This window comes from Amblyomma maculatum, chromosome 10 (genome assembly GCF_055883805.1).
Source record: "Amblyomma maculatum isolate TAMU_Amacu chromosome 10, ASM5588380v1, whole genome shotgun sequence".
NCBI classification, from domain to species: Eukaryota; Metazoa; Arthropoda; class Arachnida; order Ixodida; family Ixodidae; genus Amblyomma; species Amblyomma maculatum.
The window spans coordinates 160621774-160643345 of record NC_139353.1 but is presented as its reverse complement, the minus strand read 5'-3'; the positions used below and the strand labels follow the sequence as shown (position 1 = coordinate 160643345).

At 43.9% G+C, this 21572-nt stretch overlaps 1 protein-coding gene across 1 annotated transcript in view; it reads right to left on the bottom strand.

Annotated features, from left to right (window-relative positions):
• LOC146177792 (luciferin 4-monooxygenase-like) overlaps positions 1 to 15459 on the bottom strand; it is a 68423-nt gene extending 52964 nt beyond the window's left edge. Inside the window, exons 1-3 of the mRNA XM_084580584.1 lie at positions 15375 to 15459; positions 2484 to 2673; positions 1077 to 1278 (exon numbers count right to left, since the gene is read on the bottom strand). Of these exons, the coding sequence (XP_084436710.1) occupies positions 1077 to 1278; positions 2484 to 2606 (325 nt within the window). The 5' untranslated portion in view covers positions 2607 to 2673; positions 15375 to 15459. The remainder of the gene's footprint in view (positions 1 to 1076; positions 1279 to 2483; positions 2674 to 15374) is intronic.
• Between the last annotated feature and the right edge of the window lie 6113 nt (positions 15460 to 21572).

Here is a 21572-nt window from a genome sequence, read left to right as displayed (position 1 = left end):
AAATGAACAAGCAAATGAATAAATGAAATCAAAGCCTGGTCACTTCCTATTATCGTAACATCTACCTGCGCATCGAAGCATTCCGACAAACCTGCGAAAACAGTTAGCAGTTTTACAGTTTTAATTACATCGATGAGTAGATTAAATCCCATGTTACAGTGCCCGAGAGGCCATGATGGAGTGCTCATTCGGCTACAGTGAGACAGCATTGTGTGGCAGCGTCATGATAATCGTCTCGAGTCCTGTCCAGCTTCAGCTTGAGGAAAATAATCTGCACATATCGCCCCCTAAGAAGCTTTCTTCGCAGTGCCCTGGCATTGATGACTGGGATAACGTCAACGACTACAGCTGGGTAGTTTGTACGTATGAGAAAGCCTTAGCACGAACCACGTGCCTAGGAGTATGCTTGCTTTTTTAGCATGCAGCTTTGCGAATGCATTTTATGCTGTGTGTAGGTACATGCAGAGAACAAGTTCATTAGTGCACACAGTAGAAACATTGAGTATGTGCCCCTCTGATGTGCGCTGTTTTCAAGTCTCGTAAAAGGAGTGACACGAGGCCAACTTATTCAAGTGTGACCGCGATATCAACCGCGGAAGCAATACTGCATTTCCGATCGAACATGTACCTTTAGCAAATGATGTCACCATAAATCATGAACGTGCATTAAACGAAGATGCAATGGGGAATAAATGAATGCGTCTGATGGCAATGCGAAAACGTACAAGCCTTATTGTCAACGCTGCTTTTGTTCAACGCATGCCACTATAAATGCTTTTCTTTATCTCGCGATTCAGACACAAAGGCCATACCCGATCTCCGTGCCCTAGACCAGAAGCTCAACTGTACGAGACGGAGACATACTAAGCATGAATACGATAAATAAGAGACGCCTGCTTACCTGCCAATCTGCAATTTCACTTTTCTCTTTATGTTTCTTAATTCCAAATCGCCGATTTGGTGATGAAAGATTACTCAGTTCCCCATTTATGCGGGCCGAGCGGACAGTGCTCCACAAGAAGCCAATGCAAATAATACAATGTGGAATTAATGTTACAGAAATGACATATGCTCACTTTCGTTTAGCACGGGATTTGAAAGCAACACCGATGCTCCCGTGAAGGTAATGCTGAACAGAGCCACCAGGTTCTCTACGCTGTTGCCAATGTGCACACAGACACGGTCACCCGGGCCAACACCATGAGCCTGGAATCCTGCCGCGAATCTCCGTAGACGAGACAAGAACTCCCCCCGAGTGAGGCGCACGTTGTCGTCGATCTGCGAGAAGCGTGACAAGCGTTTTTCCAGGGCGTAAAAGGCTGAACACAGCGACTAGTTGTCTCTACTCTAGTTAGTTATTTGACGCCATCAAGGGCCTACACAGCTAATTTAAATTTATTTCACAGAAAATGCCTATCTCAAGCTGCTCCATTCTTACGCCATGTACAAAAGATAAAATTTCCTTCGATTTTATTTGGAGGTGGCTGGCTTGCACCCACGTGCTTGTGGTATTGCTATAATGGTGTCGCAGATTCGCGCCGGTATTTGCAATCAGAAAGAGGGAACTGGGTGCGTGCGGGAAGACTGAGCGCCATGTAGCCACATTATCGTTCTTCTATAAATGGTACCCCTGCGATAGTGTTTCGTCAAATGTACAGCTCAAGCATCAAAACGACATCACAGTGCAACAAGTCTTCAAAACTGCCAACAACTTATAGACAAACAGAGAAGTAATAAAAAGTTACGTCCTTTTTGATTGCTGTTGTATCCGTGCCCGCAGCATTTGCAAATTACAAGGATCGTTTATGCCAGACTATTTTTCCTGTGCTTCGCTAAACATTCACAAGCCGAATAAAGCAGCGGTCTGTACAAACAGCATGATGCTTACAAAACACAATGAGCAAAACATAGCACCTTAAATATCGTTTTTCTCGAGAATTGGCATTCTCCCGAAACTATCTCTTAGGGCACATCTTTTAATAATTTGCTGGATAATTTATCCCAAATTTTATAACACATTAGATAGCCCAGAAATTACTTTTGTAGAGTCATTGCTATATCTTTTTTTTACCACATTTCCTAGCAGACCATAGAAGTATTTCTAGACCGAGGATGGTGCCCTTCGTTAAAATTAATATATCCTTGCTAGATTTCGATTAATATTATTTGCCGGCAAGCAGTTAAAAACATAAATGATATCATGTTTGAGATGAAACAGCCAGTTGTGGTCAAAATTACTGTACAATAAAGATGACGCATATACTTCGTTTAGACCAAGCAAGTGCGCTCAGTGCAAGGAGAACGACCACTGATTTATCTTGTTTGCGTCAAGACATTTGTTCCGCTTTGGAGGGTGGCATAAGAGGTTTTTAGCCTTAAAGTTCTTTAAAGTTGTCACAGGGGAAATTTTATTATGCTTATTTAGTATCTCCTGTTATTACGCGAAAACACCACTACAGTATAAGCACTGTCTCGAATCTCACCACTGCCAGTTGATCCGGTGAATCTGTGAGGAACTGTTTCATGGCGGTGTATACCGAGCATAACGGTATCTCCACCTTGGGATACGGTGAATACACAATTCCGTCCTTGATTGTTGCCTTCATTTTAGCGAAGTCTGTCTTCTGGGTTTGAAGCGACGATGATTGACGTGCTTCGGAATGAAGGTATTGGCTAAAATTAGAGAACGAAACACGGCATTAGATAAGAAGTAATGGCCATGGTCAAATAGAGGACGTTGACATTTATTTCAACCTAGACAATGCATAAAACGCTTCAAGGGTGCACAAGGAACTCAAGGTCCACCTATAAGGGTATAGGGCGACAGCGTTAACGGCTATTTGAGGCCCTCTGCTCCCATTTCACCTCCAGCAAACACAAACTGCTGAATAGGTGGCCGTTCTCACGCAATCTGCGCCGTTTTCGAATTAAACTTTGATATATGAGAGAGAGAGAGAGTAATTTATTGTGACGAAAGGTGGAGAGGTCGGCTGGCGGTAAAGATACCCTGGCCTGCTACTACACAACGGGGAAGGGAGAAGAGGAACTTAAAAGAGAGTTAGGGTGTGAATGATGGGTGATGATGTCATAGTATCTCGAGTGTAGTATTTCATAGTATAAATTAGACTGCTTTTATGGGAGTACAGTGATTATGGACGCAGCATTCAGTCACGTGGCTGCGCGACTCTTTTTATCTATACGTAGAGACCACTAGTATTTCTCTGCAAGGCGAAAAACAAGGGCCACCCCATAAACGCTACCGACTGAAGCGAGCATCTCTCCTACAGCCAGGCGCACAGAGAGATCCTTGGAGTGGCCTATGGGCGACTCTGAGATAAACATATATTTAGGCACAGTATCGCCATCATCTCCTTCATCCGGATTTCACGTGACATCCTTGAGATAAACAGAATTTGCTGACACTAAAAGGCAGGCTTCGGCAAAACGGAGATAGCTGCGAATGATTTTGAAGCTGGCGATTCTGTATGTGCAACTGAAATTGGGCCCCATAACCTAGCCTTGAATATATCAGTAATGTGTGCGAATTGATGCCTTATTATACTATATGTCCCACGGTGTATAGTCATTGGTTAGGATCCATGATTGACAGCGCTTAACCATACGGACAGAGTTAAAAACACATAAAAGACAAACACAAGCGCGGATGTGTTCTTTACACTGTCCGTGTGGTTAAGCGCTGTCAATCGTGGATCGACATAAACTATCCCAACAGCTTGTCCTATTGGTTAGGATGCCTGTCTCTTAATCCCTAAGACCTGGGTGTCATCACCTTCGCTGAGCCTCCGTTTCCACAGATGCGCAACGCTAGCACACGTGTATTGTGCGATCTCCTGGACGTTTGATAATCACAGGCGGTTAAAATTTCTGAAACCTTACACAATGACGTCCCTCATAAGTGGTGTCGCTTAGAAACATTAAGACCTACAAAGTGAACAGAATTTTGCATTCCGAGTTTCCTTCCAAGAACCCTGCAAATTACGTTTCAGTTTCGGTGAAAAGTTGAATAGTGCTGTAAACGTTCTTCAGAAACATGCGGTCATAGTACCACGGTTGCTCTGCAGACAATGTGCCTGTGATAGCTGAACGACAAGCAGCCTACTTCAGAGGATGGAAATAATGACAAAGCACCCAAGATCACGCCTGCTGGCAATGTCCTTGGTCCGATAAGTGATGAACCTCGTTTCGTATGAGATATAGTACTTCTGTCACAGTAGTGCAGTAACATTGATTACTCACCAGAACTAAAGACGAAAACGGGCTATATATTATTTATTTCTATCCATCATAATGAGCGCAAGCCCTTACGAGGCATTGTCTCGGAATCGAATATTTGTACGAGGTCGGAAAATACAGCGATGCTAGATATTGCAGGATTTATTTAGTAACATAGAGGATACTGTCTCTAAGTGTCTTCCGGTCCCACGGTAATGGGATAACAATTTCTTTGGGAATAGCTCTCACAATAGTTTGTTTACTACCCTCTCACATCTGAAGAGTAAAAGGGGTACCTACTTTGTGAGAATTACCATTTTTTTCCCCGAGTTGGCATGTTATGTAAACGTTAGCCACATCAATTTGCAGGCGTTCTTTTCCTTTTTCTTTGAATGCTCTCGCATCTATTGGTATAGGTATAGTAGTAACAGTTCCAATGCAAAATGGCCGAATTGTCGCCCGTTTTCTCAGTGTTCGAGTGTATTAGACGCTAACACACTCCGTGCAGCCACGCATCCAGCATTTCTGGGCATTAAGAAACGGTCAACGTCTCAAATATCTCAGAGTGTACAATTTCATGCGCGAATAGCCCTGTCGCACCCACTCTAAAGGTGTCCTTACACGTTCGCATTATGCATGTTATCGGTCTGACTGTGTGACAACTGCTGTTTTGTTGTGACCAGTTAGGACGGCTTCAGTTAATAGGATTCACGGCTGGCCCCACTTATTCGGTGAGCTGGCATGCCAGTGCACGCAGGCGGCTTGCTAGTTAGCAGCCTTCCGGGAATACAGTAAGCGAGGCTGTTCCGCAAGTCAAGAGAGGTGTATGCTAGCAGAGATCATGGCGAGCCTTGAACTCACACTTTCACCGCCCGCAGAGAACATCTGCAAGTTGAACGTGTCGTGTCTGTGAAAGGTTTCTAAGCCACGTCAGGCACAAACAAAAGACCGCGTCGAGCTTTTTGCTGTCTACTTTCGATTGCTAACCAGCAAGCGTCGCAATGTAATGGAAACCTAAATTTATTTGTGTGCAGCAAATCAGGTCTCTGTTATAGTTTTTAGTATCTGTGCCGCTGCCTGTTTGGTCTAACAGAGAATGCCATATGTGGTAGCTGTAGCGTCTAAGAAAACCTGTACAGCTAGAACATTTCATTGTCAGCACTCTTCTGATGTTGTGGCTGCTCTGTTGAATGGAGAAGAATGTAAAACTCCCAAACTATATCTCTAATAGATTTTAAAGCCGCAACTATTTCCTGCCTTTCATTCTGACCCCAATTGTAACATTCACGACGCACTGAATTCTTTTCTTTTTAACAGTTGCGTCTTTTCTCATAAAATACTATACTTAGAGCACTAGTATTGGGCGCTCATATAGGCATTTTTCAAAAATTATTTCGTTTTTCATTTGGAGTCTCAAAGCTACGCAACACACTCAGTTTTGGGGTTTTAATGAGGTAAAATGTCTGCTTCAGCATCAGACAGAATTTTATCAGTGTTAGTAATAATTTATGCTCTCATAGCTGATGATTTTACGGACCCTACAAGCGCATATATTCTATGGGTTGTGTTTCCTTCGTGATATTATATCTTATTTATTACAAAGGGCTCCATAGACTTTCCTTCGCTATCTATATTTGTTCCGAGATTTTACCGTCACAATTATCGCCATTACGACCATGATTAATACAATATTACAATCTTACTATTGCCTGATATTAAGACTGATTTTAAGAATGTCAATATTCCATCAGTTCAGTTCAGTTCAGTCGTTCAGTCGTGTCCGACTCTTCGTGACCCTATGGACCAAATCACGCCACGCTTTCCGGTCTCTCACCATCTTCCTAACATCACACAACTTCATCTGCAGCGCCTCGAGGATGCCATCCAACCATCGTGTTCGCTGCCTACCCCTTCTCCGGTGATCCTCAACCTTTCCCAACATCAAATCCTTCTCCAGCGACTCCTCTCTTCTCATCAGATGACCAAAGTAGCTGAGCTTTAACTTTAGAATTTGACCCTCCAATGAACAGTCAGGGTTTATGGCCGACAATATCGACTGATTTGATCTTCTGGCCCTCCAAAGAACTCTCAAGATTCTCCGCCAGCACCACAAATCAAACGCGCCAATTCTTCGGCGGTCAGCCTTCTTCACAGTCCAACTCTCACACCCATACATCACAACTGGAAACACCATAGCACGAGTTATACGGATCTTGGTTGGCAGACTAATGTCTCTGCTCTTTACTAGGCGGTCAAGGCTAACCATTGCTCTCTTTCCCAGAAGCAGGCGTCTCCTAATTTCATAGCTGCAGTCTCCTTCCGTGGTTATCTTGGAGCCCAAGAAGAGAAAATCTGTCACAGCTTCCACTTCTTGTCCCTTGATGCTCCAGGACTTGATGGGGCAATACGCCATGATCTTTGTCTTTTTAATATTCAGTTTAAGCCCAACCTTCTCACTCTCTTCTTGTACGCGCATCAGAAGTCTCTTGAGTTCCACTTCTCTTTCTGCCATTAAAGTGGTATCATCCGCATATCTAAGGTTGTTGATACGTTTCCCACCAATCTTCACTCCAGCTGAAGACTCGTCCAGACCGGCCTTCCTCATGATGCACTCAGCATATAGGTTAAATAGGCAGAGCGACAGTATGCAGCCTTGTTTCACTCCTTTCTCAGTCGGAAATCAATCAGTAAGACCATGCCCAGTTCTGACTGTGGCCTCTTGCCCTTCATACAGGTTCCTGAGGAGATAGAGGAGGTGATTTGGAACTCCCATCTCTTGGAGCGCTTGCCACAATCTGCTGTGATCTACGCAGTCAAACGCTTTCGCATAATCAATAAAGCAGACGTAGATGGGTTTTTGGAACTCTCTTGCTTTTTCCATGATCCAGCGAAGGTAGGCAATTTGGTCTCTAGTTCCTCTGCCCTTGCGAAACCCAGCTTGCACGTCCGGAAGCTCCCGGTCCACATACTGCTGCAGCCTACCTAGGAGGATTTTCAACATCACCTTGCTAGCATGCGAAATAAGCGCGATCGTGCGGTAGTTGGAACAATCTTTGGCACTGCCTTTCTTTGGAATAGGGATGCAAACTGACTTCGTCCAATCCTTCATGCTATACCTTAAATTATTCTCGGGACATTAAAAGGGTGGATAACTGAGCCAGTTAGAACTCACTTCAGGTTTTTCAGGCAGTAGAATCAAAACAACGGATACGTAGCTGATTCTACTGCTCCAAAAAACCTCAGGACACCTTGTACCGCATCACTCCACGCATTTTCTAAAGCAATCCGGGCGATGTATATTCCGACTGTTCTTAATCTCCTTCCAGACGACTGCGTCCAAACTGATTCGAATTCCGAACTCAAGCGATTTGATAAAGAAGAAAAATAATCAACTTTTCAATAGCCTAGTACAGCTAACCAAATTATCGGAATGAAATCTTTCTCTTATACTGCCTAGTTCATTCTTTTCCTTTGTTTTGTTCCTTTAATTGTGTTGTACATTTCTTTCTTCTTTTATTCTTTTTTATTTGCCATACATCTCGTCGGTGAATCTCTGTCAGAATATGTTTTGTAGATATTCATCATCATCATTATCATCATCATCATCAGCCTGATTATACCCACTGCAGGGCGAAGGCCTCTCCCATATTTCTCCACTTAACCCGGTTCTGTGCTAGCTGCATCCACTTGACCCCTGCGAACTTCTTAATCTCATCCGCCCACCTAACTTTCTGCCGCCCCCTGCCGCCCCCTGTTGATATTCATTTTCCTTTATACTGCATCTACAGCTGTGTATATCCGAATAAGAGACTGCAAATGATCCGTTTTACTTTTGGTCCAACTCCTACTAACCTCACGTTGGCTTATACGGGGCCCACCTTATTGTGAAGGTGTGCACAAATTTCTCGCAATGAAGATTAATAATATCATCATCGTCATCACTACCAGTATCCAAATGAGATAAATACCGTTTTCAAATAAGAAAGGGGACGCTAATGGTTTGAACAATTACACACCAATCAGCTTACTATCCGTTACGCAGAAGGTATTTACTATAAGGCAATCGCTAATATGTTAAGGACAACCTTAGACTTTAATAAAACAAAGGATCAAGCAGGTTTTCGGAGAGGGTACTCTACCATCGACTACAACCACAATATCAAAAAGGTGATAGAAAACGTTTCGGAATATAACCGGCCTTCATACATAGCATTCATTGATTACAAAACCTTGGCAGTCAAGCAGGCATTGTGAAATCAGGGTGTAGATGAGCCGGATATAGAAGTGCTGGAAGATATCTATATTCACTGCACAGAAACCATAGTTTTGCAATGAGAAAGTGACAAGATTCCCATAAAGAAAGCTGTTAGGCAAAGAGACACGATCTCCCCAGTACTATTCACAGCTTGCTGAGTGGAAGTATTCAGAGACTTGGAATGGGAGCAGTTAGGCATAAGGGTTGATCTGCTATTAGCTGTTGACAGCCTTGCTAAGTAGCCAAGGAGATCAATTGTAAAAAATAATGCTGACCTAGACAGAAAAGTAGAAAGGTAGGCTTGAAAATGAGTATGAAGAAGAATAAGGTGATGCTCAACAGCCTGAGGAAGGAACAGTAATTTGCGTTAGGCTGCGAAGCACTGAAAGTGGTAGGCGAATAAGTCTACTTAGGAAGGTAGTAACCAAAGACCCGGACCATGCGCAGATTATGACTAGCAGCTTACTGGTATCGCTAAATAGGAAAGTATACAACAGTTGCATCTTGCCTGTATTCACCTATAGGGCTGAAACATGGAGGGCAACAAAAAGGGTTCTACTTAAGTTGAGGACAACACAGAGGGCTATGCAATGAAAAATGGTAGATGTAACGTTAAGAAATAAGAAGCGCTTAGAGTGGGCCATAGAAATAACTACATTTAATTACGTTCCAGTGGAAATCAAGAAGAGAAGAAAGGAACATGTAGTGCGTAGAGAGGACAACCGTTGGTCGCTTATTGTAACAAACTGTATTCCAAGGGAAAGAAAGCGTAGCAAGGTGTGGCAGAAAATTAGGCTGGCGGATAGGCTGAGAAGCTCGCAGGGGTCAAGTGGATGCAGCTAGAACAGGACCGGGTTAAGTGGAGGAGTGTGGGAGAGGCCTTCAGGATGCAGTGGGTATAGTGCGGCTGATGAGGATGAAATAGCACAGTATTTGCTCCTGCAGTCCGCTCTCTCTCTCCCTAAGGAACCCATGGTCACATACTCTGCTAAGAAACTTGTGAGAGGATAATAAAGACTTTCCATTTTAACCGATAGTGCCCAAAAATGGAATTCAGCGCATATTCCGCTGCTGTACCAAAATAGCTGTGAATGTTCCAGAACTCTGAACAACGAGCTTTATGAGTCCTAAGCCCCATTCTTTTCTTTTAAGTCAAGGATAATTTTAGTCTGCAGACACAATTTTCTATACTTCAAGTAGCCCACTTGAAAGGAACTGCTGGGTTATCGATTTTCATCAGTTCCGTTCTTCTCCTTAGCTTCAAGTCCAACTATAATTTCCAGCACATAAACCCTGTTTACCATTCATATATCAATCACGCTAATTTTTCTGCAATTGCAAAATATATATCTGCTCTTTTTAATGAACTTTAGGGCATTTACTAAGGTTTGATCTCGATCTTGTGAAATTTGGACGTTAGTATGCTGGATACGAGGATTTTGAGGTTAATCTAATATCGGTTCGTATTTAGTCATGTCTCTCCCATTTCTGTGCAAAGGTGCTCTCACCGCTATAGGCGTGGCGAAGTACTGCTGCTAATACTTAAATTGGCGGTGTATCATTGATCCAATGCTGTGTTTCGCACTACAGGTCCCTCGCCATCTGCTCCAGGCAATCCTCCTACCTACGTTCTGATTTCTGCCTTCGTCGTATTCGGTTATTCTCGCATGTACTAGAGTTTTTAAATGGGGTTCGGGGCCTTAATGAATTGCCTCTTGTATACACACCATGAAAAAACAAGGACTGATTAATTTTCAAGGAACAATGAAAAAAAAAAAAGCACACAACTCAAACGCTCCCGGCAAAGGAATATTTTTCTTGACAACTCATTAAGCGCATTTACAGCGCTAGTGTACTGCGCTACTTGTCGTCATCCTTTGGGCTAAATGCGTTTGAGCAAGTTAAGGAAGTCATGGCAGCTGTATTCATCTTTCAAGCCATGTGAATGTATTTCTATATGTACTCTCAGCTCGTGCACCTCTTCTGTTGCCTTATTTTCAATCACTAGACAGGCGTTTCTTTGCAGCCAATTGATTTTTTCGTTATTCTTTTCCACGTGAATGTAACTAGACTTCAGTGATTACGGTTCTAATCCTGGACCGGGGACGCCTTCATCTAGTGTGCTTAACGTATCTTGCACAATCCAGTTTTGAATCCAGCTGTTTGATAATAGAATAAATGACTTCATCTGCATAAATATTTCACTGCATATTTGATATTATTTTAGGTAATTTTTTCGTCAGTGGTAGGTAGGAGTGAAGGATTAAAACGTAAATGTTCTGAAACTCGAATTTATCGATTTGTCTTCCATTTTGTCCGTAAACTGATTATGTACTGCATTTGTCAGCTCTAAGGGAATACCCGTAAGCTCTATATTCTAAAGGATGATATAATACGTGGTCGGGGCCTATACCACGTTGGTAGCCCCTACAGAATGCACGAGGTGGCTATAAGATGACACATGTATGTCTTCATCAGCCAGTATATACAACTTTGTTCCTGTGCCAACGTTTTAACGTAGCCTTCGGTGTAGTGCATAATATTTTACATTTCTCAACCAGCATGATAAACATACGGCATTCATGGTTTCATAAATCTTTCAAACTGTGGCATTGTTGAGACACTTCTTCCAGTGTTTTCCCCGCTACTGAAGCAAGCAGTGCTTTTTACTTTTGGGAATAGCTCCCATCAGTGACCTTGACCGTCTACCTATTTTGGTTCGATTAGCTACTCTGTATGCTGTACATGGGCGTCCACCCTGAGAAAACACTAGCACCAACCAGTAACATTTATTATAGCATGACGTTTCGAGAGCGGCTCGGTCCCTTCCTCAGGGGCGAGTGAAGTGCGAGCCTGCAGCAGCAGCCTTCGCTTACCCTTTTCCCAGACGTTGCGGAGTCTATTGGCGTACACGGACAGCTATTCACTATTGCTGCTTTGAGCCGTATGAACCAAGACTTGACGGGCCGCATATTTAAAGGACAGTTTCCGCAGTCGATACGCTCCCCTCCTCAAAGGCGATCTTTTGGTCGGCGCGTTCACCGGGCTCGGCGAGGGGTCTTCATTCTGAGTTCATTAACCGCACGTCATTTTGTTTTGCCTGAATCGCTGATCGAGGTTTTTTGTTTAGCCGGTATATGAGGCCGAGTACTCGGAGTACGGGAGGTTTCAAACGGCACTAAGTTAGTTTTTCTTTGCAGAAGCGGCCTTTTGTTAGCGATAGAAACCGGCCGATTGCTGAGACGGGTTTGCGGGACACGCAGATGTGTTTTCGCAGAGTGCGTGCCAGCACCTCACTTGCACCCCTCATTTATAAAAGCACCATGAGAGGGCGCTTCATCGCTTTTGTACTAACCGGCCTTCCTGTCCTGCGAGGGCAGGAAACACGTTAAACAAAGGCGCATGTGAAGACGTTTTTCTTCGGAGCGGAGAAAACGGTGGCCTCCTCCGCTTTTCTCTCGGCTTCAGAGGAGCAGATGTACTTAGCTCTCCTGAGAATGGAGGAGACGACGGAAGCCTTGCGCCTCATGTGGTGGTCAAAATTAAAATTTACTTAGCGGCCGATATGAGTAGTCTTTATATACAGACTGAATTTTAGGTCTCCCCCTTGTCCTGCAATCAAGATGTCACGGAAGGGCAACGTATTGTCATTTTCCCATTCTATTTTGAACTGGATAGAGGGCTCGATTGCGATCAGGCACGCATGGATGTTTTCGGCTTGAGATGTTTCTGAGGTACGCAAGCAGTCGTCGACGTATCGGATGAAAAATGTTGGCTCGTTTTGCAATGACTGGATTGCTTTCTCTGCAGTGGCTTGCATCGCTCAGCTGGCAGCAGTGACTGAGATAGCGGCGCCCATAGACGTACCGCCTGTTTGAATGTAGAGTTCTCATTTGAAGGAGAAGGCAGCGCTTTTCAGACAAAACTGCGAGATCCGGTAGAGTTCTTCCCAGTTCAAGGTGGTCCTGGCTACGAGGTCAGCTAGAATCTGCCTCCAGGGCTTGCTTTGCTGCGGAGACAGAAAGAGCACATGAACGCTGGTAAAGAGCGAGACCATGTCGAACAAAACCGTGCACTCATCTGCTTCGAGTTATGCTTCAGTAAGAAGCTCGACGACGTGGCTGGAGATTCGCATGTGCGTTGATATGTTGCCTATCAGCGGGGAGAGGACCCCATAGAGATAGGTGCAGAGGGCTCGGAGCGGTGAGGTGGCAAAGTCAACGATGGGGCGTAGGGAAATTCCAGGTTTGTCAATCTTGGAGAGTCCGTAAAAGGTGGGCGCCGAGCCATTCCAGCATATCAGGCGTAAGCAGAGGAGTTTCATTTCAGGAGAGTGGTTGAAGATGCAAGCCAAAAATTTGATTAATATGGTCTTATGTTGACAAGTCGAAATATTCAATTTTTTTTTTGTTAGCTGTCTTGCCGAGGAACGCTCTCACGTTTTGGTCGCAATCCTGCCGGTCGAGGACCACTATTGAATTTCCGTTGTTTGTCGGTAGAATGACCATGTTTTCGTTTTCCTGAAGTTCCCTGAGATCTCTTGGGATATGTTTTGTGGTTTACGACGGGTAGCTTGGACAGGACCCCGATCGATTTTAGCCGGGCTTCCTCATGGACGGCAGGTTAAACATGCCTCCTACCGCACGCCGCGGCAGCCATTATATTTGCGAGGGGTGTCTTCGTTGAAGTGGTTTTGAACCCGCTGCCTTTCGCCTATGCAGACGTTTCGTTTTGAAATAGAGGTCTCGGTAAAATGTTTGTGACGAAGTTCAAAAACGTCACCAGGTGGCCTATTCGCCTTATCCTTGTCCTTTCGCAACTTGTGGAGTTTCACTGCTTGAGAAGATGCACGTGAGAAGATGCCAGGGGAGAAAATGCCTCTGATAGACTCCACCACGTATCGGAGAAGCCGCTGCCTGCTATTGCGGGCTCGCTCTTCAGACGCTCCTGAGGAAGGGACTGAGCCAGTCTCGAAACATACGGTTATAACAAATGATTCGGTTGGTGCTAGTGCTTTCTTAACTTTCGTTTCAAGAACCCAACCAGGCGGATTTTCGCCGTAGACGTTCTCGTTCTCACCCGAAGTTCGCACTCAAGCTTGTCCTGCACGAAGAATTTCTTTTTCGTTTTAAGCAATTCTGTTCTTCATGACTACTTTTTAAGGAAACGACTGAGCATTTGGTGACTATGAGGTTTTTTTCTCTTGTGCCGAGATTGATCGCTAGGTAAACAGGACTAGCATAGAAATCAGTTGGGCATCGTCTGCCACTGTCAACCTCGAAAGCCGAATTTTTCCAAGTCCGCACGATATTTACGCTATTCAACACTTGTAACCTCATAGTTATAGAATACAAAAAGAACAGTACAAAGAGCCGAAATGGACGGAACCTAAATGCAGAGCATTGACCCAATTATAATATAGAGACCTAATTTACCCAGTCGCAAAAAACTACAGAACATTTTCTGATGTTACAACAGGATTTCTGTGCGGTTTTTGACGGGAAACCTGTTGTCACAACAGAACATTCTGTAGTAACATCAAAAATTTCTGCAGTTACAACAGAAAAGTGCTACAGAACTTCAGACAACAGAAATATACTACAGAAAAACTACAGAACTACAGAAAAGTACTACAGAACTACAGAAAAATCTGATGGTTACGACAGAACTACAGGATATTTTGTCGTAGTTTTGACACAGTTCTGTAGTTATTTTCGACTGGGTAGATTCGACATAATAAAATGTATGACAACTAAATTTTCTACTATGCTTAATAGACAGAGACACAACATGCTATTGGGCTGGGAAGCACTAAACACTTTGTAGGATTCCTTACTCCTCTTTTTCTTTTAATGATGCGCATATTTTTTAATATGTGCCTAAAGCAGAGCCCTGATATTTAGTTTAAAAGTAAACACTATTGCCTTAAAATTTGCGACTAAACGTATTTGACTTCACTGAGGAAGTGTTTCTTTATTTTTCGTTCAGGATGATACAAATCACTACTCATGAAAGTTTTCCTGTGTGTAGAAATGCACTCTCAGGTCCTCGATCCTAATCGCATCTAATAAGGCGCCCTTTAACTTAAAAGAAAAAGCTGGTAACATTCAACACTATTAAATGGTGAAAACACAGGTCTCAATTGAAAACGTCTGCCTGTCTGATCAGTACAAGTATATAAATTAAAATATATTCGCTTTTGATGTCGCAAATACAAAACCACAATATATATATATATATATATATATATATATATATATATATATATATATATATATATATATATATGTATGTATGTATATATATATATTTTAACAAGAAAAGCTGCATGAGGTGGTTCGAAAATTTGAAAATGGATTATTTTTTCATCGCAACAAAATGAAAAAAAAAAAAAAGCCCTTTAAAAGCTACAGGCGTTGCGATCTTCCACACTAAAACAGAGACGAACACTTTTTTGTATGCGACGAATGCCAGAGTAAAGTGTATTTGTTTCTTGTTTTTTTTTTTTTTTTTTTTTTTTGCAAACTAAGTTAAGTCACGGCAGAGGATTGCTGAATGCAAGATTCGATTTGTTTAGAAAAACAAAAGGGGTATGTACAGCTTCTACAAACCGCCTTAAAATAGGTGATAAGTTGCCGATAAGAAAGCGTAACGATTAATTTAAAAGCTAAAAGCATCTCATTGAGAATATTCAAATATACACCAATCAATTTTCGTTTTTACAAACAAGGTCACATCCTATCCTAATTAAGTAAATTTAAAGCTGCTAATAAACTCTCGAATTCAAAATAAGCACAAAATCTGTAGTTTGTTCTGTTGTGAATAGAAAAAAAAAAACAGAAAGATTACTGGACTCGCGAATTCAAGAAATCGGCATTGCGCATACCCTGTACGGCTTGCACGTCTTTTCTCGACAAACTCCCGGATTACAATACTCAGGCGCTGCCCAAAGCGTTAGCAGTCACTTCCAATGTGTCGATCAGGGCATCAACTGCCGCCTTAGATCTGTCGGTGCGAGAATAACCGAGGTTCAGAGCGCGGCGATAAATTTTGCGCCGGCAGCGGAAGATAGCCTACAGTCGCACGTGGCCTGGATGACGTATCTGCTGAGGGATAAACGAACCTTCGACGCGGCAGCTGCATCCGCCAGGCAGTAGTTAAAAAAGCACTCCAGTGGGGAGCATCCTTACTGAGTTTATATAGAGTTTATTCAGCCCAGAATGAACTCATAGGTAATTTCCTTCCTTGGTATGCGCGTGTCGTCGGTGCTTACGTGTTCACGTCCCTCTGCATAAGGAAGTGCTGCGTTGCATGGACAGCACTGCATACCTAGCACTCATTTGTTGGATAGCTCTACAAATTGTCGAAATATGCGTCGTCCCGAGCAGAAGTTTTAGGGGCATTTCGTGATTATTTTAAAGTGTATTTTGGCTTTATGCGCAAGAGTACATTGATCTTTTACGTAAGAACTGCATGCCTATAGTTTCAGCGAAGTAACAGCACTAAAGTATGGTTTGGATTGGTTGGGTTTACGGCGTTTAACGTCCCAAAGTGACGCAGGTTGTGAGCGACACCGTAACGGAGGGCGCTGGAAATTTTGACTGGATGTTTTTCTTCAACGTCCACTGATATCGCATATATGACTGGGGTGCCTATCTTTTCGTCTCCATCGAAAAGCGGCCGCCGCGATCGGGACTTGATCCCGCATCCTTGGGCACAGCAGTGGAGCGCGTTAACCTCATCCAGGGGCGGGCCACAAGAGAGTTTGACGAACAAAGGTATTCGATAACATTTTGTCTCCGACAGTACGTAATTTACTAACACCTATTTGGAAACGGCCGTTTTTCTCGAAACACAGGAGAAGCAGAGTGTTTATCTCGCGTGGCTGTTGAGGATTTTGCCGCCATTGTGCGGTCAAGCTAGTGCATTCATTTTTAAAAGCCAAATGCTTTAAATAATTCCCTCCTTAAGAATGAGGGAATTAGAATAGGATCCTTCCATGTGCGCCGTGTGCACATGTTTCACCTTGTACCGAGGAGCAACGACGTGCCAGCTATGACGTCACCGAGCAACCGCCACTGGCGGCGGCACGCTGGTGAAACCGCGGTAACCGCGCGCGTCTCCTCTGCCTATTCACGTGATAACTATGACATCACTCAATCGCAGCTAAGCTGGGGCTCGCTCTGTGTCTCCTCTGCTGTTGACAATAAAGATGAAGCGCGCCTTGGCCCGAATTAGCGCGCTAGAGATCGCGACAGACCTCGAAAATTATACGGCATTAGTCGTCATGGACGATCCAGGAGAGACGCCTCGTGAGCTGTCTTCATTTCACAGGTTGCGAAGACTACAGACCTAATCCGAGCGTCCAGTGGACGTAGCTTGCCGACAGGCTGCCACACAGAGACGAAGAAACGTCGGCCGAGGGAAATGTGCCGCCACTTTCCCTTTGGTTAATTAAGTTTAGTAGGGTTAAAACTTTGCCTAAATTGTTCCTGTTCTAAAGCAAATAAAAATTTTGCAATAGTCAGACCTAACACCTTAATCATATCACGCGGAGTCAACATGCCTGCAAAATCTCCGCATATATTATCACGTTTAAAGCAATAAACTTTCACGCTTCGGGCGGGTTTGCTATACAGAACAGCGTAACGGTACTACAAGAGAGATTTCAGGCTTTGGAAACTGGGGTCATCCGGACGCACGCATAGTATTCCTTTGGAAAAGTTCATGTATACAACAAAATTTCTTATTTATATCCGTCATTTCTTGGGAGCTGATTCGGGCCTAAGTTAGTTTCGCGGTAAAAAAATTAAACACAAGCGCTTTGCGAAAGAGCGATACGGCTTAGAGTGTCTACTCAGCAAAACTGTGACGGCGATTTAGCGTATGGATCGGGTCATACGATTTATCCTACTTTTGTTGTGCACTTCCGTAATATACGAAGTCTGCTTGATGTGCTAAAAAAAAAATAGTGTTCCAATAGAAGCGACCTTGTTAGGCACACCTTAATATCAGAAAAAGCCATGAAAGTTGCGCAGAAAAGAGATAGACTCCATAGTTACAGATATTTATTCTCCCATTCCACCATTCTTTTCAAATATGGGATACACGCTCAACTGGTACCGTACCATAGCGTCGCGGGAAAATGCAGATTATTTTTGCTTCTGCGAAAAAGAATGAATATTAGAGACAATACAGCATGGCCACACGTGTGACGTTAAGCTTCTAATTAAAAAATGCAGGACACTGTCACACTAGCTGATGTGTGTCTAGCTCAAACTGCTCTCGGTAGGTTGCTATTCCGTAACCGAAACTGAATGGCCCAAAACATATGTGCGAAAATTACGAGATGCCACAAACTGGAAGTCAAAAAAAAAATTGTGGACATTTGAACACTGCTTTTAAGGTTATGATGTATGCGACAACTTAGACTCTCGCCTGTATGCCTACTTTGGGGAACGCTGTTCACGCACATGCATTTTTTCTACTTAGATTTTTAATAATGTTGCTTGTACCTCCTCTATTTCACACATATTCAAAAGCGTGCAGTCGAAAAATACTCCAATAAAGGACAGACCACCGATATAGGAAAAAACACCGCTTTAACCAAGGCGTGCGAGTCTGCCGGCTAAAAGGAAGTGTGCTTTACTCGGGAACCGCGAGCGCTCGAGGCTGAATTCTGGTCTCATCCTCCCATGTCATTATGCCAAATCCCGAGGTGGCAACACCTGCCAATTCCACCGGGTCATGTGATCTGCTGACATCGCGTAACCCGACGATCAGTCTGTGCTGTAACCTGCCACCCACTCCTTGCACGTGTTTTTAGCTGGCAGCGCGTGTGCCGGAATTTTCAGGGCAACGCGCCCTGGGGTGCTAAAATAGATTATGGCACGCTGCGGAAGGCATAAAAGGGCGAGATGGGTTGGAAGCACGCATTCTGTATGTAATAGGCTCGAAAGGTCAGTCAGCTGCCACTAATCTGGAGTAAAATAAAAACAACAACAACAACATAAGTGCACAGTGCTGCCTTTCGCTATCGAATGGCACATCGCTTAATGAAAGTAGGATCATGACACGCCATGAAATTAGTGTTTTTAGTTCAAAAGAAGCTTGTGAAGATATGCGCTGTGCATGGGACCCTAGAAAGGCTGAGCTACACGCCAGTCCATGGTGCTGTATTCGCCGCTAGTTCCCGTGCGTCACACGTGTCATAGATGCAGCTTACAGCACCACCCTAGCGTGCAAAAGAACATGCGTTATGGACAGGCGTCTTAAGGAGCCATTACGACAGCATTTCCGTTCGCTCTCAAGTGCGCTCTTCAAGAAACTAGCTCAGTATTGGAATTAATGCCGAGGGTGTTCACCTTGTTTTGAGATAAAAGAGTGCTCCTATTCTGGCGCTGAGATAAAATGTCAGGAGAACTCGCATGAAGCCTTCAGATGCGAAAATCTGGAAACTCAAGAGTTAGCAGCACCACTTTGCTAGAAGAATTCGCGTTCATTGACATGTCTTTTTTGTTATTGTGTAACTGCTTCACTTGCAGAGCAGACTTGAAGATTTTTTTTTTTTTTCAAATAAACTTTAGTTGACAGCGAGCAAAGTGCTGCGTTCCTTATCTACTCGTTTTCAATGAAGTTTAGCAACTAGAGCAATTTGCCGTTCTAGCAAGTATGCTCTTTTTGTCTGTGTGTAGGGTGTTCTGTGCTGCTTTCTGAAATCAGAGAACCTGCAGGTTCGCAAAGAAAGATAGACTAGATGTGCCATTAGCACGGACCTACAGTGAATTTAACCACCGAAGGAGACTCAGGCTATGTGAGGCGCCGTAGTGGAGGGCTCAGGAAATTTCGACCACCTGGGGTCCTTTAACGTGCACTGACATCGCACAGAACACGGGCGCCTTCGTTCTGCCTCCATTGGAAAGCGGCCCTAGAGGCATAGAGTCGATCCCGCCTCCTCGGGCACCGTAGTAGAGCATATTAAGAACTGCATTACCGCGGTGCGCCCTTCACCGGAAAAAAAGAGCCCTGAAGAATCTGCATTGGAGTAATGCGAAAGCACGGATGCTGCTGTTGGTTGCTTCTGGTTGCTTCTAGTTGCTTAATTCACTTCTTGTTTGCCCATTTTAGTCTTTGGTACTTTCATATTGCACGCCAATCTCTTCCTATGTCCTTTTTCGGCTCTACTTCTGGTTGCGTGACGTCACATCATCTACCACACATTAATTCACTTCTTGTTTACCCATTGTAGTCTTTCGTTTTTTCGAATTGCGCGCAAATCCCTTCCTACGCCCTTTTTTGGCTCTACTTTCGGTTGCGTGACTTCCCATCCTTCACGTCATATCCATTACCAGCACCCCGTTCTGTCTTTCCGCTTTCAATCCCACCTTCCTCCCTTCCCTTACGCGCGGTCCAGGTGTCCACAGAACAAGTGTGACAGATACTGCGTTTTTCCTTTCCTGTGAACCAGTTATTCCAGCTATTTACCTAATTAACTTATTGGCCTAATTATTTTCTCGGCAGCAACGTTACATCACCCTCTATCGATTGACATCACTCATTAGCCTCTACCAATTCTCAATTACTCACAACTGTTGCGGACACGATGTTGCGAACACGTCCTGCGGACACGGTCTGCGGACAGAAATCTGTGAACATAGCGAAGTAATGTTTTCGCGTTAATAAAAAAAATATGAACGCGAAGCCCGCGTCTAATAACCACAGCTCTTCACTGTTACCATTTCTGGCGTTCAGAAGCGGAGATGTTTCCACGTACACCGCTGTCCCCTGACAGACAGATAACCGAGGCTACAATCTACGGTAATTTTGTTTCTCTTTGTGGGACGCCGATGCACATAATCTGCGAGGTCAAGTGCACGTGGTCAAGCAGGAGCTGCTGATGCGAGGCGGGGAACGACTGGCGGGAAAGTGCAGACACAACGAGCTAACGCAATCGCACCTCTTTCTGTAGGCTCCTACGTTGTGCATAATGTGGGTCTAAGTGCACAGTGCGATAACCTGTAGCAGACGATAAGCCGAGTACTCGGCGATAACGCTACGTTTCCCTCCAAAGAGCTCCCGCGGACTCCCTATAAAAGGGCCTATAGATATCTTTCTTAGTTAATATAATCGATACGCAATGCATGAATAAACAATTCAAGTACAAAAGACCAAGTACATTGTCCAGAGCTAGGCTATCCCCTATTGAGAACAATGCATATTCGGAAAAGGGGAGTTGTATTTTTATCTATAATGGGACGTTTTCAATTTTAGAATGAGAGACGATACTGTCGAGTAGGGGTGACAGTTCCGTTGCCGACAAATGAGGAAGACTGAAATACACTGGAATAAGCTTTTTGTCGGACTGACTTGCGCCCGCAAAACTAAACAACTGGGCGGCGGCGATAGCAACAAGCGTGCACGGCGGTTGTCGCTCTACGAATGTCCGTCGCACCAATCAACGGTCAATTTAAAGGTGGCGCAGAAACACCTAGATAAAGCCGCAAACTCTGACTAGTATGACGTGGAACATTGTAGAAACACACCCGAGAGTCTGCAATCTTCGGGAGGCATCTCGGTGCATCTTGTGCGAGGAATAAGATGATAAGGCTGCGTCTCGCAACAAGAGTATGAAGAAGCAAACAATACTGAATCGACTCATGCATTGTAATCAGAGTGACAAGGCTGCCTACCAGCGGCTGTCGAAAAAGAACAAAAGAAAGATTTTAATGGTTCGCGGCAATATACTTTCCACTGCAACGTGCTTTCTAATGAATGTTTCTTAAACCTTTGACCGATGCGAGAGGCTCCTTAGTTCAGGGAAGCTACAAGCAAAATCAGTTATGCAGGGAGTATTTACCAACAACCTTCCATATTAGAAATTCAATTAAAATGATGTCAGGCCTCATGAATGATTTGTCCATCGGCTGTGCAGATCCGGAGCAGGGCTAGCTCCTTACCATCCCCCCCCCGCTTACCATCTCTCCCTTAAGCAAGTCATTTTGGTAGATTGCATTCTAAACATGGCCCTAATAATCCAATGGCTCTTAGTGCGGTTGGCTGGACATATTTATGACTTCTTTTTTTC